Here is a 14009-nt window from a genome sequence, read left to right as displayed (position 1 = left end):
GAAAGTGGGGCTTTTTTTGTAGCAGGAACTCCTTTGCATATTAAGCCACACAACCCTGATGTAGCCAATCCTCCAAGAGCTTAAAGGTAAATGTAGTCCCCTGTGCAAGCACCAGTCATTTCCAGCTCTGGGGTGACGTCACATCATGACATTTTCACAGCAGACTTTTTATGGGGTGATTTGGCATTACCTTTCCCAGTCTTATTACAGGGCCTATTGTAAGCTCTTGGAGAATTGGTTACAACAGGGGTGTGTGGCTTAATATGCAAAGGAGTTCCTGCTACAAAAAAAGCCTTGTGTGAAAGACCTCAACTTGAGACCCCAGAGAGCTGCTGCCTGTCTGAGTAGGCAATGCTGACTTTGATGGACCAATTGTCTGATTCGGTATAAGACACCTTCCTGTGACCCTGTGTGATCTTTTCCTCCCTTTATCACCAGTGGAAAAGTTGGTTGGATCCAACCCACATGCCATCAAGTCGCTTCAAATGTAATGGTGACCCTATGAATGAATGACCTCCCAAAAGTCTTACCATTAACAGCCTTGCTCAGGTCTTGCAAAGTGAATGCCATGGCTAACCTCTATGGAGTTAAACCATTCCCTGATTCAACTCATAGTGTCCATTATTTATAACACATGAATATTGCTGGCTTGTTGCTGTACCAGCAACACTGGAATGGGTATATTTTGCAGAAAACATCCAGTGCGTGGAAACAAACAAAAAAAAATGGTGTGGATCACAGGTTCGATGGAACAAAATTGAAAGTGTGTGTCTGTGGGGGGGGGGGGGATATGAGATCTAAACAGCAGAAATGAGAAATTCAGAATCATTCAGGGAAATTCTAGAGGCCCTCCAGCAGGTTATGCCACAGCGAACTTGGGTTCATCGCAGCATGTGTGTACCAGCTTAGGAGGTGCAGGCAACAACCCCACACACCTCATTGGCTCTGTACACGTCACAGGGTAATGTCCATAGAGAGGGAGCACTAGCTTTCCCCCAAATCAAGCTCACTGTTCCTGTCTATATCAGCATTCACTGGCAATCGATATACATAGTGCCCATCATTGGGAACATTGTTTTTCCAGTGTTCCTCATTTACAGAGAGGAAGCCTGTGGACACATGCCTTGTACACAAGGCATTTTTGTGCCCACCTTGTAGTGAGCAGAGGGTGTGGGACTAGTGCACACTTTCTTATATGTCCTTTGCATGTGCAAGATGACTGTTTTATTCATGAGGCTCAATTTTAAATACAGATCTTTTCAGAATACTCTCTGTCCAGATTTCTCCTGTAACTTCGGAATTCTAAACACCCAGTCTCCATTCTTTGTTTCTGAGTTTTCAGCCTTTATTTCTGAATTTTATTTGAAGCACTATGCGAGCGCGAGTTCTGACAGCTTTCAGCCTCTTCAGTTACATGAACATACATGAAGCTACCTTATCTTGAATCGAACCTTTGCTCCATCAAGGTCAATATTGTTTAATCAGACTGGCAGTGGCTCTCCAGGGTCTCAGGCAGAGGTCTTTCACATCACCTGTTACCTGATCCTTTAACAGAGATGCTGGGAAGAGAATCTGTGATGTTCTGAGTGCCAAGCAGATGCTGTACCATAAAGCCATGGCAGCATTTTCTACCTCCGTGTTATTAATATGTAGATGCAGGGCTTTTTTTAGCATAGGAATGCAGTTCCGGCTGGCTTGGTGCCAGGAGGTGTGACCTAATATGCAAATGTGTTCCAGCTGGGCTTTTTCTACAAAAAAAAGCCCTGTGTGAAACAATGGTGATGACAGGGGGGGTATGGCCTAATATACAAACAAGTTCCTGCTGGGCTTTTCTTACAAAAAAAGTCCTGTGTAGATGCACATGGACAACACACTTCAAGAATTACAAGATTATGCATAGGATAGAGAAGGTAGAGAAAGAAGTCCTTTTCTCCCTTTCTCACAATACAAGAACTCATGAGCATTCAATGAAATTGCTGAGCAGTCCAGTTAGAACTGATAAAAGGAAGTACTTCTTCACCCAAAGGGTGATTAACATGTGGAATTCACTGCCACAGGAGGTGGTGGCGGCTACAAGCATAGACAGCTTCAAGAGGGGATTGAATAAGCATATGAAGCAGAGGTCCATCAGTGGCTATTAGCCACAGCTTATTGTTGGAACTCTCTGTCTGAGGCAGTGATGCTCTGTATTCTTGTGCTTGGGGAGGGCACAGTGGAAGGGCTTCTAGCCCCACTGGTGGACCTCTTGATGGCACTTGGGTTTTTTGGCCACTGTGTGACATAGAGTGTTGGACTGAATGGGCCATTGGCCTGATCCAACATGGCTTTTCTTATGTTCTTATGAAAACAATTCCAGTGTGGCTGAATGTACAGTTGTAGGGAGATTGTTTCCTTTACAGTGCTTCACCAGTGCACTGGAGTAAATGCATATATAGGAAAAAAACAACACACATGCAAAAGAATCTTGGGACAGTAGTACGTCTGGTTATGCCAATATTGCTTTTTTTGCAAGGTTTTAGGGAAGCTGATGTTTGCTCTTGTAAAGAAAAGAAAGAATCGATCTCCCAAAAAGTTGTGGCAGATAGCATGGAGTCAGAGATTGGAATTAAGTTTAGAAATTATCCAAATTGAGAAGGAATGAAAAACAGCGCAGAATAAAATTCAGGAACAGAAAATGAATGGACTGGTGAAAATTTGCTTATCCCTAATTGTATTCCTCTCTACAGGAAACAGTGGTTTTTGTGCTGTCTGATCTCCATGGAGTTCTCATATCGACTTTGAAATTTGCCTTCTCTGATATGCTGGACATTCATTTATATGGGAGAAGAGACAGCTCCCTGTATAATTCATCTTTCTCTCCTTCAGCTCTGACTGTCTTCCCTTCCTTCTTAGAACAGTAACATTTTTCCCTAGCGAGGCCTTGAGATGCCGAGATGTCCAGCGTTTTGATTGCCTGCCATCCTTGCTTGCCACCTTGCTTGCTTTGCTATTTCAGATTCCTTTAATGCTGTCATCTCTCGTCACTTTGTTTGCAAAGGTCTCTTAGGGTCATCCATGTAGGGCTTCGGCTTCAATAGTGAGTCCCTGACTGCCAGAAGGCACGGGGAGACGGGGTCAGCTTGCAGTTTACATCAAACGAGGTATTCTCTTTGAGGTTGCAGGTGTTAGAATAAGAATATAGACTAGTTCCTAAGGTGGACTACATTGAGGGAGTGTTGATACACCAGGAGTTTCTTTGCAACTCTTAAAGCTAACTAGCTTTCTGTGCGAGACAATTAAGCCAATTAATAAAGGAGTATGTACTGATGAGCATGCAGTATATCCAGGGCTTTTTTGGTAGCAGGAAATCCTTCGCATATTAAGCTATACACCCCTGATGTAGCCAATCCTCCAAGAGCTTACAGGACCCTTAGTACAGGGCCTATTGTTAGCTCCAGGAGGATTGGCTACATCAGGGGTGTGTGGCCTAATATGCAAAGGAGTTCCTACTTAAAAAAAAGCCCTGAGTATGTCTGTTGCAGTGGCTGGTAACTGGCAGAAGGGTGGGAAGTGCAGTGTTGCAGAAGATTTTTTTTTTTTAAATATAGCCTTGTGTACTTAGTGGAAGTTCCTACCAAAAGTGACACAGGCTAGCTCTAGGAATCACCATAAACTCCAAGTTAAAACCAATAATTCTTCAAACTACCTAGTCATTTCTGGCAAGAACTTCTTATAAGTACACAAGACTGCATTTTAAAAAGAAAGACCTTGGATGCCCTAGTTGCATCACAGAGTTTATCATTCTAAAACCTGATGAGCAATGAATCTTCTTGTACAAATGAATTTGCTGTCCCGGGCTATTTGTGCAAATAAAGAAGGATTGCATATTCATTTGTACAAGAAGGGTCATTATTCATCAAGTTTTAGAAGCTGCCTTATGTAATCAAAGTTGTCTGTTCTGGCTGACAGCAGTTCTCCAGGAGAGAAGGACCTTTCTCAGCAGTAGCTGCTGGGGATGCTACAGACTGAACCAGTGACCTTCTGTGTTCAAAGCATGTGCGATTCATTTGGACCAGTATTAGTCGTCTGGCAGAGAAATTTCTTTCCCTACTATTTAAGAACCTTTAACTGGACATGCCAGAGAAAAAAGATTTATACCCGCCTGTTTCTCTGAATTAGAGACGCAGAGCGGCTTACAATCTCTTATATCTTCTCCCCCCCCCCCACAACAGACACCCTGTGAGGTGAGGGAGCTGAGAGCGCTCTCACAGCAGCTGCCCTTTCAAGGACAACTCCTGCAATAGCTATGGCTCATCCAAGGCCATTCCAGCAGCTGTAAGTGGAGGAGTGGGGAATCAAACCCAGTTCTCCCAGATGAGGGTCTGCACACTTAACCACTACACCGGGGACCTTCTGGATGTAACACATGGGCTCCTCCAAAACCCTTTCACGATATGTCAGGTTACTTTATACTGAGTAAAATCACTGGTCCATCTAGCTCAGGGTTGTCTATTCCGATCTGTTAACTGAAGGCACCAGGGATTAAACAAAGCACACACCTTCTCCATGAAAGAGCCACACTTCAGTTGTTTTCTCCATGGCATTGTTACTAGCAGGTGGATTCCTTTTTTCCAAAATTCACTTTTTAAAGATATAGCCATCAATTCTTCTTATTCTTTTGTTTCTCTTTTAAAGGAGAACTTATTCTTTGATTTGTCTGTAAGGAAAAACCAATGCACTCTTTTGTAACTTTGACTCATGCAGTAGTTTTCTTTTCCATGCCACAGGGTGATGGTCTAGCAGGAAGACAGGAAGGTTTGGGAAGACGTTGCCTGCCCCTGGGCATCTACAGAGTGAAATTCTGAAATTATGCAGAACCTGCCTTTCTACATCTCCTCTCTTCAAATTTCTCTTTGATCAAAATAGAATCTACTAGACAGACTCCAGATTCCTTTTTAAAAAGGGGGAAAAGAAAGGATTGTTAGTTTTCACAGAGAAAATGGGTAAAGAGGAATTAAGAGAATTTCATTCAACAATGCTACTTCTCCATGGAAAAACCACTTTACGCCATACAAATCTGTCGATACACTTAGTCCATCAACCAAGGCCCTGCTCTATTTTCCCCTAGTAATAATGATATCTCAGGGGGGCAGGGCTTTTTTGTAGCAGGAACTCCTTTGCATATTAGGCCACACAACCTGAGGTAGCCAATCATCCAAGAGCTTACAGTAGGCCCTGTAAGAAGAGCCCTGTAAACTCTTGGAGGATTGTGGCCTAATTTGCAAAGGAATTCCTGCTACAAAAAGCAGCCTGCAGGGGGGTACATAGGATAGGGCATTTTTTAAATGATGGCACTAAGATCACATAACTGTCTCCTGAGCAAGGCCCAGCCTTCTTGGCTTTTAGGCATCTGGTCAGACAGCACTCATCTAAAGCAAATTTGGTAGGGCTGCAAACCTCCTGGTGGGCTTGAGCTCTCCCACTTTTACAATTGATCACCAGACTATAGAGATCCATTCCCCTGGAGAAAATGGTTGCTTTGGAGGATGGACTCTGTGGCATTGCACCTTGCTGAGGTCCCTCCTCTTCCCAAACCCCAGCCTCCCCAGGCTCCACCCCCAACAGCTCCAGGTATTTTCCAACCCAGAGCTGGTCACCCTAGATTTGGGCTGAACAGACCTTTGGTGTTCAGTGCTGCATTTCAGTGCTGCATTAATGGTTCTGTTGCTGTTGTCTTCTGTTAGGCATGCTGCTTGTGGTTTTGGAGCACTTTTAAATTTGTTTGAGTTGTTCTTATTTGCCAGTTTTTGGTCCTGTGTTGGTCTTCCTTCCCCCTTACTCCTCATTTCAGAGCAAACCTAGAAAGATTGCCAGCTCCAGGTTGGGAAAAACCTGGAGATTTCAGTGGGCTTGAATTTCTGTCCATGTCAATGATTATGAAGCTAGATGTGAAATTGACATAAAAGTGACTGGAGACCAGAAATATACTAGCACTTTCTTTATTCTGACTGATGAAACCACCTTAGAACCAAGGGAGGGGCACTCTGACTCAGCATTCCCTTTAGAGGCAGCTGGAGCAACTATGGAGAGTAGTCTACTAACATTAATTGCAAGAACGGTGGACTGTCTCTTTAGGCACTCTAATGAAACAGCTAACCGCAGAGCTCATTAAGTTGCCCGCTAACAACCAACAGACACACCCAGCACCTTTGATACAACCAGAAAACCAAAACATCAATGTGAGAAGTTGGGGGGCAGGAGCCTACCGCCAAAGAGACACGGGAGTACAACTTGAAGTAAGGAAGTGTTTTGAGGAACAACTCCCTTCAGTTAATTTATCGACCAAGAAAGATCTGCTTATCAATATGTGGGCGTAAGAAAGGAAGACGGCATTTTAGACATTATTTGGCTGATTTACTCAGAATAAAATTTGAAAAGGAGTATATTTGCACTTTAAGAAGTTGGAATTTATTGCGATTTATGAACTTGGAATATTTTGAATTGTGAATGAAATTGTTATTGACTTGGAATATTTAATATATGAAATGCATTGTAAATAATATTGTTACTATGTTTTCCTAGTTATTAACTCATGGAGGTTACTTCTTTTGGCACCACCTGGAGGTTGACAACTCTAAAACCTAGCAGCATCACCCAACTTCTCTTAGTGACTGCTTGATATAACTTCATCTCCAACCAGGAAAAACGGCATTCTGCCTATTTGGCGCACCAGCCTTTAAAAATTGGATGTAAAAAATGAAATTAAAATAGAAACAACGCAAAGAAGGAACTATTATGAAAAACAAAGTCTGGTTTTGTTGTTCTTTTAAAATAGTTGCTACTTTGCTTTATTTTATTTTATTTTCCTTTTTTCTTGTTGAAACTGAAGGTTGACCTTGGTGTTCTGGAATCAAACGCAAAGAGTGGAAGTGTTCTATGAATCATTCACATTTCCAGAAAATTTGCCTAACATTTTTCTAATATGTTGTAATGAGAGAGAAGCATGTTGGATGAGGACCCGGGAGACACATATTCAAATCCCTCCTTGGCTGTGGAGCTTAGGGGGTGACTCTGGGCCAGTCGCTCTCTCAGCCTGATCTACCTCCCAGGGTTGCTGTGAGAATAAAGTTCAGGAGGGGGCAGAATCATGCACATATTGCCCTGAGCTCCTTGAAGGAAGAAGTAAAGCACATATTTTAAAAAAGAATTCACATTATAAGTTAGCTGTTTAGGAAATTACTGAATCAAACCTTATAAATATATACATACATGTATTACATAGATAGATACAAACACACACATATACACACATGTACATACATATGCATATACTTATATAGAGAGAGATGTATATACTTATACACCTAGATGATGATGATGATGATGATTGATAGATAGATAGATAGATAGATAGATAGATAGATAGATAGATAGATAGATAGATAGATAGATAGATAGACAGACAGACAGACAGACAGACAGACAGACAGACAGACAGACAGACAGACAGACTGACTGACTGACTGACTGACTGACTGACTGACTGATTGACTGACTGACTGACTGACTGACTGACTGACTGACTGACTGATTGTATCATACACACACACACACATATGCAGGCCTCATATTCAGTGGGAGCTCACAGGAGCACAGCTCCTGAACCTTTCTGAGAGTTCCTCCTTCTCCTTCTGAGAGTTCCATCTCCTTGTCCATTGAGTAGTATGTGCAGCTGCATAACAATCCCTGGATGAGCTCCACCACCTATTTGTCTACAAAATGACCCCTGCACATATGGACTGTTAACTTCCATTTCAATGTATCTGAGGAAGTGTGAAAAGAGTTTGGGGGTACTATTGGAGCCTTCCTTAACGATGGAGGCTCAGATAGCAGCCACTGCTAAGTCCGCATTTTTTCATCTTAGGTGGGTGAGGCAGTTGGCTCCTTTCCTGGAGCATGACGACCTAGCAATGGTGATCCATGCAATGGTCACCTCAAGGTTGGACTACTGTAATGCCCTCTACATGGGGCTGCCCTTGTGCCGAACCCGGAAGTTGCAGTTAGTGCAGAATGCCACGGCCCGGTTGTTATTGGGGCTCCCAAGATGGGAGCACATTCAGCCAGGGCTCCGGACTCTGCACTGGTTGCCAATAATATACCGAGTTCGGTACAAGGTGCTGGTTATTACCTTTAAAGCCCTATATGGCCTAGGACCTGCCTTCCTTAGGGACCGTTTCTCCCCACATGTTCCCCAGAGAGTACTGAGACCGGGATCTCAAAATCTGCTTGTTATCCCCAGGCCAAAGGAGGCCCGCCTGCAATCCACCAGGGACAGGGCCTTCTCTGTAACGGCTCCTTTCTGGTGGAACCAACTGCCGGAAGAGTTGAGGGCCCTGTGGGACCTTGGCCAGTTCCACAGGGCCTGTAAGACAGCCCTCTTCCGGCTGGCTTATAATTAACTTGCATTGGAAGCTGAGTGTAGTTTTGATAGACCGCCATTATATGTTTTATTATTTTACTGTTTTAACTGTGTAAGATGTTTTAAATTCAAAAATTATGTTAGATTTTTATGTGCTGTGAGCCGCCCTGAGCCACTTCGGTGGGAAGGGCGGGATATAAATTTAAATAAACTTGAAACTTGAAAACTCATACCTTAAATAAAAGTTTGTTGGTCTTTAAAGTGCCACTGGTCTTGAATGTTGTTCTGTAACCTGTTGATGATTAAAAGATCTTTATTTTGTAGTTCTGAAGTAAAAAACCAAGAACAATGAGACCTTAATAAACTGTGAATTCAAAAGTAGTTGATAAATATTTTACCAATTTGACTGGTCAAGCAGCTAACCTTTAAATAGGACCTTTCAAGTCATGTTCCTTGTTTTGGTTTGGTTTTTTCTCTTTTTTTTAAACCTCTGCATAGGTCTAACGTGCTCCCAAATTAATCACTCTTTCTTGGCACAGGTGAACTTGGTGCTGAACGAAGGGCGGTCTCTGGGTCTCATGATCCGTGGAGGAGCTGAATATGCCCTTGGAATTTACATCACAGGCGTGGACAAAGGCTCCGAAGCAGAAAGCACCGGCTTGAAGGTGAGTAAAGGGGGGAAAAAACTGGCTACACCTGTATATAGGTAGGGTTGCTAACCTCCAGGAGGTGGCTGGCGATGTCCTGGGATTACAGCTGATCTCTAGGTGACAGTGATCAGTTCACCTAGAGAAAATGACTGCTTTGGAAGGTGAACTCCATGGCATTATACCCCACTGAAGTTCTTACTTTCCCCAAACCCTGCCCTCCTCAGGCTACATCCCCGAAATCTCCAGGTATTTCTCAATCAGGAGCCGGCAGCCCTATATATAGGGGAAGATTGCTTTTCATATTCATGTGCAACAATTAGCCATGAGCAGGACCAGATCTACATGTTTTTTTTTTGGGGGGGGGGGGCAAATTTAAAAAAATGACACCCCCTTATGGTCCATTCTATCTTATGGTCCCATAGAATACAATGGACTCCATACCCAATTCGGCAAAAACCCCCCTCTGTCAGCGCCCAGGGCAAGCACCCCCCTCTGCCCCCCCCCCCCCCGATCCGGCCCTGGCCACGAGGACTGAACATCACCATGCACATTTCTCCACACCTGGTATTGCACAAACCAGCTCTGCAAATTGCTGACGGGCAGGGGGGGGGTGTAGGGAAAGCCCAGCAGGAACTCATTTGCATATTAAGCCACTCCCCCTGGTGCCAAGCCAGCCAGAACTGTGTTCCTGTGCGTTCCTGCTAAAAAAACCAACAGGTACATTTTGCAGTCCTGTGGAGATAAAGCAAGTGGCAGTTGCAGATCCACAAGGCAATGTGTTGCACATGAATATCATGCAGCAACAGCCATATGAATCATTTTGTAGGCTGACTTTGTCCTTTGTGTCCTGCTTTGTTCTGTTACGTTGGTCTTGGTGTTTCAAATAGCATGCGCCGTTTCGCATTTTGGACATATGGCAGAGATGTCCTTCCAGTTCACATGCCATTTTAGTTTCGTGTTTTGGTCCTCCCCTCACACTGAAATATTCTGAGATGCGGCTCTTTGGAGTAAGCTAATGAAGTGCTGCTAATTAGCATCAGATCCTAAGATCATTCTTTTATGCTGCATGGAAGAACGAGTTAATCATGCTGGCATAGAGCTAGTTATGGATTTTCTTTTAGCAGCTACAATGTATGTAACAGCTGGTTGGGGAAAGGCTGAAATGTCACCCGTCTCTGATTGGTTCAATGAAAAATAGGCTTTTAAATATAGAATTAGCCAATCATTTGTTTATTAGTTATTTATTTAAAACGCTCTAAATTGTGGGATCCAAGGTGGCTTCCAATGTAAATAAAACAACTATTAAAAATACATAGAAGACCGCAATTAATTTAGAAAGCATTCTGGGATTATCATGGATAGATTTCTGTTTTAAACTAATATGAGCTGGTGTGATTAATGGCTGCTGTTGAGCTAGAGCTGGGGGAACCCAGGTTTAAATCTCTACTCTACAATATAAGATAAAGGCTCACAGCACTCAAAGTTACAGAAAAAGAGCAAAAATGCTGTGTGAGAAGTTCACCTGTAGTGTATAAAGATACACCTGACACAGAGATTCTGCACTCCCCACTAATAACATCTAACTCTTATCTGGGGAAACCTGGTTTGATTCCCCACATCTCCACATGCAGCTAGCTGGCTAACCTTGGATCAGTCACAGTTCTCTCACAGCTGTTTTCTCAAGAGCAGTTCTCTCAGAACACTCTCAGCCTCACCTCCCTCACAGGGTGTCTGTTGTGGGGAGAGGAAGGGAAGGAGATTGTAAACCTCTCTGAGACCCCAAGTGAAGGGTGTGGTATAAATCCAATCTCTTCTTCTTCTCTCTTTACAATATATTCACGCATAACATGAATTATAGACACAAAAGGTGCCCCGCATGCACCTATGCAGAATCAAGTACAATACAACAATCCTTGATGGATGAAGTCTTTGCAGTACAATGAACTACGTGACCATTCTTCAATGAAATGATGCTCTGTATAAAGACTCTGTAAGACTGTAGAAAATGAACTCATAATCCAAATGAGATCTCGGTGACTTCTTGTTTTGTGAAAAACTTCATCAGTCGTAGTCAAACACATCTACACAGTGAAAACTGAACTTCTTTTCTCCCGGAAAACATAGTAAACTCACTTCCAACTGGCTGCAAATGCTTTCATTGTAAGACCTGGATTAGGGCTGCCATGCTCCTACCAGGATCCCTGCCCCCAAAGGGTCCCGTTGTCGCACGACATGCCGTGTGCAATGACATCTCCCAGAAGTGATGTCATCACACCAGCATGTTGCCCTGGGGATGCTCTAGGATTTGCAGCAAAACTCTATGGTACAGTGGCAGAGGGACCTGGCAACCCTAACCTGGATCTGGTTACTCTCAGCTGAACCTTCCTCACAGGGTCACTGTGGCACTAAAATGAGAGAGGGGCACAACCGCGTACATTGTGCTGAGCTCTTCACAGGAAGGGCAGGATTCAATAGACAAACTCTATTCTGTCATTTTAAATTTAACCCCCCCACAGCGTTCATAAAGGATTGTGATTTTTATTTTTTCCCTGTAATGCTTAAAAATGAATAATAAAAATGAGGCTGGCTTGGAAACAGTCACTCATCTGTTTACTCATGACAGATAAAAGCCATATTCCCCGACATTTCACAAATGAAAACAGAGACACATGCAAAATTGCCATTCTTATAGGAGAAACCGCTGCCCTCGACCTCCCCAGATTACAGAAGGCTGAAGGCTATTAATCATTTGGCTGAACAAATTATTTTTTTAGCCTTTAGTGACCTCGTCTTCCACTGCTTTAAAACTAAAGAGAATGATGTCTCAGTTATTTAATGTTAAGCTGGGGGAGGGACCTAGAATTCTACTGTACATTGTTACCCAATCCCACTAGGTGTAGGGAAATTTTTAAAGGATAATTTTCTATAGTAAATGAATATCCTTCTACAATAATTCCAAAATACATGCACAACCAAAATGCTAAATACAGTCTTCTTGAGCAAACAAAATATGAAATATGTAATACAAAGTACAGCTATAATGGAGTAACTGTAAGTTTTCGACAAATAAAGTTAGAATTTCCTAATGAGACTATTAAAGTAATTGCAGTAAACACTATGGCAGGGGTGGTCAAACTGTGAGAGCCACATGTGGCCTCGGAAGCCACATATGGCTTTTTCTCACATATTGTGTGGCTCTTGAAGTTCCCACCGTCCCATCAGCCAGCTTGGAGAAGGCATTTCTCTCTTTGAATCACTTCTCCAAGCCAAGCCAGCCAGCAGCTTAGAGAATGCATTTAAAGTTGCTTTCTTTCCACCCCCTCTCTCATCTATTTTCCTTCCTTCCTTCCTTCCTTCTTGTCTCGCAGCTGTCAAACATTATTAGTTTAGTTTATTTATATTAGTGTATTTATATTCCACCCATTCCTCCATGGGGGCTCAGGGCGGAGTACATCAAATATGCAATAATAAAACAAACAATCAAGAACAGCTAAAATCACAATAAAATCAGTTATAGCATTGAGCTCAGAATCTAATCAGCATTTTACATACCATATATTATGATGTTACATAACCCACTGGTCAGTAACAAACAGTCCAAATAATGATGAAATAACAACGCTATATTAATAGCATCATTTTTTCAGCACTGATGATGGTACAATATGATGATACAGCAGGGGAGGCCAACCGATCTAACAAATGGACACCCGCTGCCTTATCCAAAAGCCTGGTGAAACAGCTCCATTTTGCAGGTCCTACAAAAGGCTAACAAGCCAGGTAGGGCCTGGATCTCCATACATCTAATGTTCATGTCTTATGTTTCTCAAACATATGATGTTTATTTTATGTGGCTCTTATGCTGAGCAAGTTTGACCACCTCTGTGGTATGGTATGCTGTGTACCGCACATGAGCACCTTAGTACTTGAACGCACACACATCTGCTTACTGGTTAGGGATGCCGGCCTCCAAATAGGACCAGAGGGTTCCTTGGAATTACAGCTCATCTCCAGATTACAGAGGTCAGTTCCCCTGAAGAAAATGGAGGCTTTGGGGGATAGACTAGGGTTTCCAGCCTCCAGGTAGGGCCTGGAGATCTCCTGTTTTTACAACTAATTTCCAGTTGGCAGAGATCAGCTCCCCTGGGGAAAATAATAGAACAAATACCCACACGATGCTCCCCCAGACTGTTTTCTAAGTCACGTCTCAGAGGCACTGCCTTCAGCCGCTTCTTGCAGTTCAGAATCTGGGTGGAGACAAGGGCATCGTTCTGCATAACTTTTCATAAAGAGTTCAAAAGACCGTATTTCCTGGATTTCCTATGGTTCCGTTGGTTTCACCCTTCGTCAGTCTTCTCTCAATGCTGTTTTAACTGGAGCCACAGTACAAAGAATTCAATCACGGATCAACGCGTACATGCTCAAGTCTCTGCTACCAACTCTCCATTTTGCAGAAGTGGCAGCAGAGACTTGAGCATGTACGCGTTGATCCGTGATTGAATTCTTTGTACTGTGGCTCCTGTTAAAACAGCACTGAGAGAAGACTGACGAAGGCTGAAACCAACGGAACCGTAGGAAATCCAGAAAATAGGGTCTTTTGAATTCTTTGTGAAAAGTTGTGCAGAACGATGCCCTTGTCTCCACCCAGATTCTGAACTGCAAGAAACGGCTGAAGTAGGGTTGCCATGTCCAATTCAAGAAATATCTGGGGACTTTGGGGGTGGAGCCAAGAGACTTTGGGGGTGGAGCCAGGAGACATTGGGGGCAGAGCCAGGAACAAGGGTGTGACAAGCATAATTGAACTCCAAGAGAGTTCTGGCCATCACATTTAAAGGGACAGCACACCTTTTTAAATGTCTTCCTTCCATAGGAAATAATGGATAGGGGCACCTTCTTTTGGGGCTCATAGAATTGGACCCCCTGGTCCAATCGATTTGAAACTTGGGGGGTACTTTGGGGAG

General features: G+C 43.1%; 1 protein-coding gene across 2 annotated transcripts in view; it reads left to right on the top strand.

Moving 5' to 3' along the window:
* WHRN (whirlin) overlaps nucleotides 1–14009 on the top strand; it is a 183763-nt gene that overhangs the window by 85560 nt on the left and 84194 nt on the right. For both annotated transcript variants that reach the window (XM_060251358.1, XM_060251357.1), the window contains exon 3: nucleotides 8938–9063. In XM_060251358.1, the coding sequence (XP_060107341.1) occupies nucleotides 8938–9063 (126 nt within the window). The remainder of the gene's footprint in view (nucleotides 1–8937; nucleotides 9064–14009) is intronic.

Source organism: Heteronotia binoei, chromosome 12 (genome assembly GCF_032191835.1).
Source record: "Heteronotia binoei isolate CCM8104 ecotype False Entrance Well chromosome 12, APGP_CSIRO_Hbin_v1, whole genome shotgun sequence".
NCBI lineage: Eukaryota > Metazoa > Chordata > Lepidosauria > Squamata > Gekkonidae > Heteronotia > Heteronotia binoei.
The sequence above is the reverse complement of the archived record's forward strand: the minus strand, read 5'-3'. Positions and strand labels throughout refer to the sequence as shown.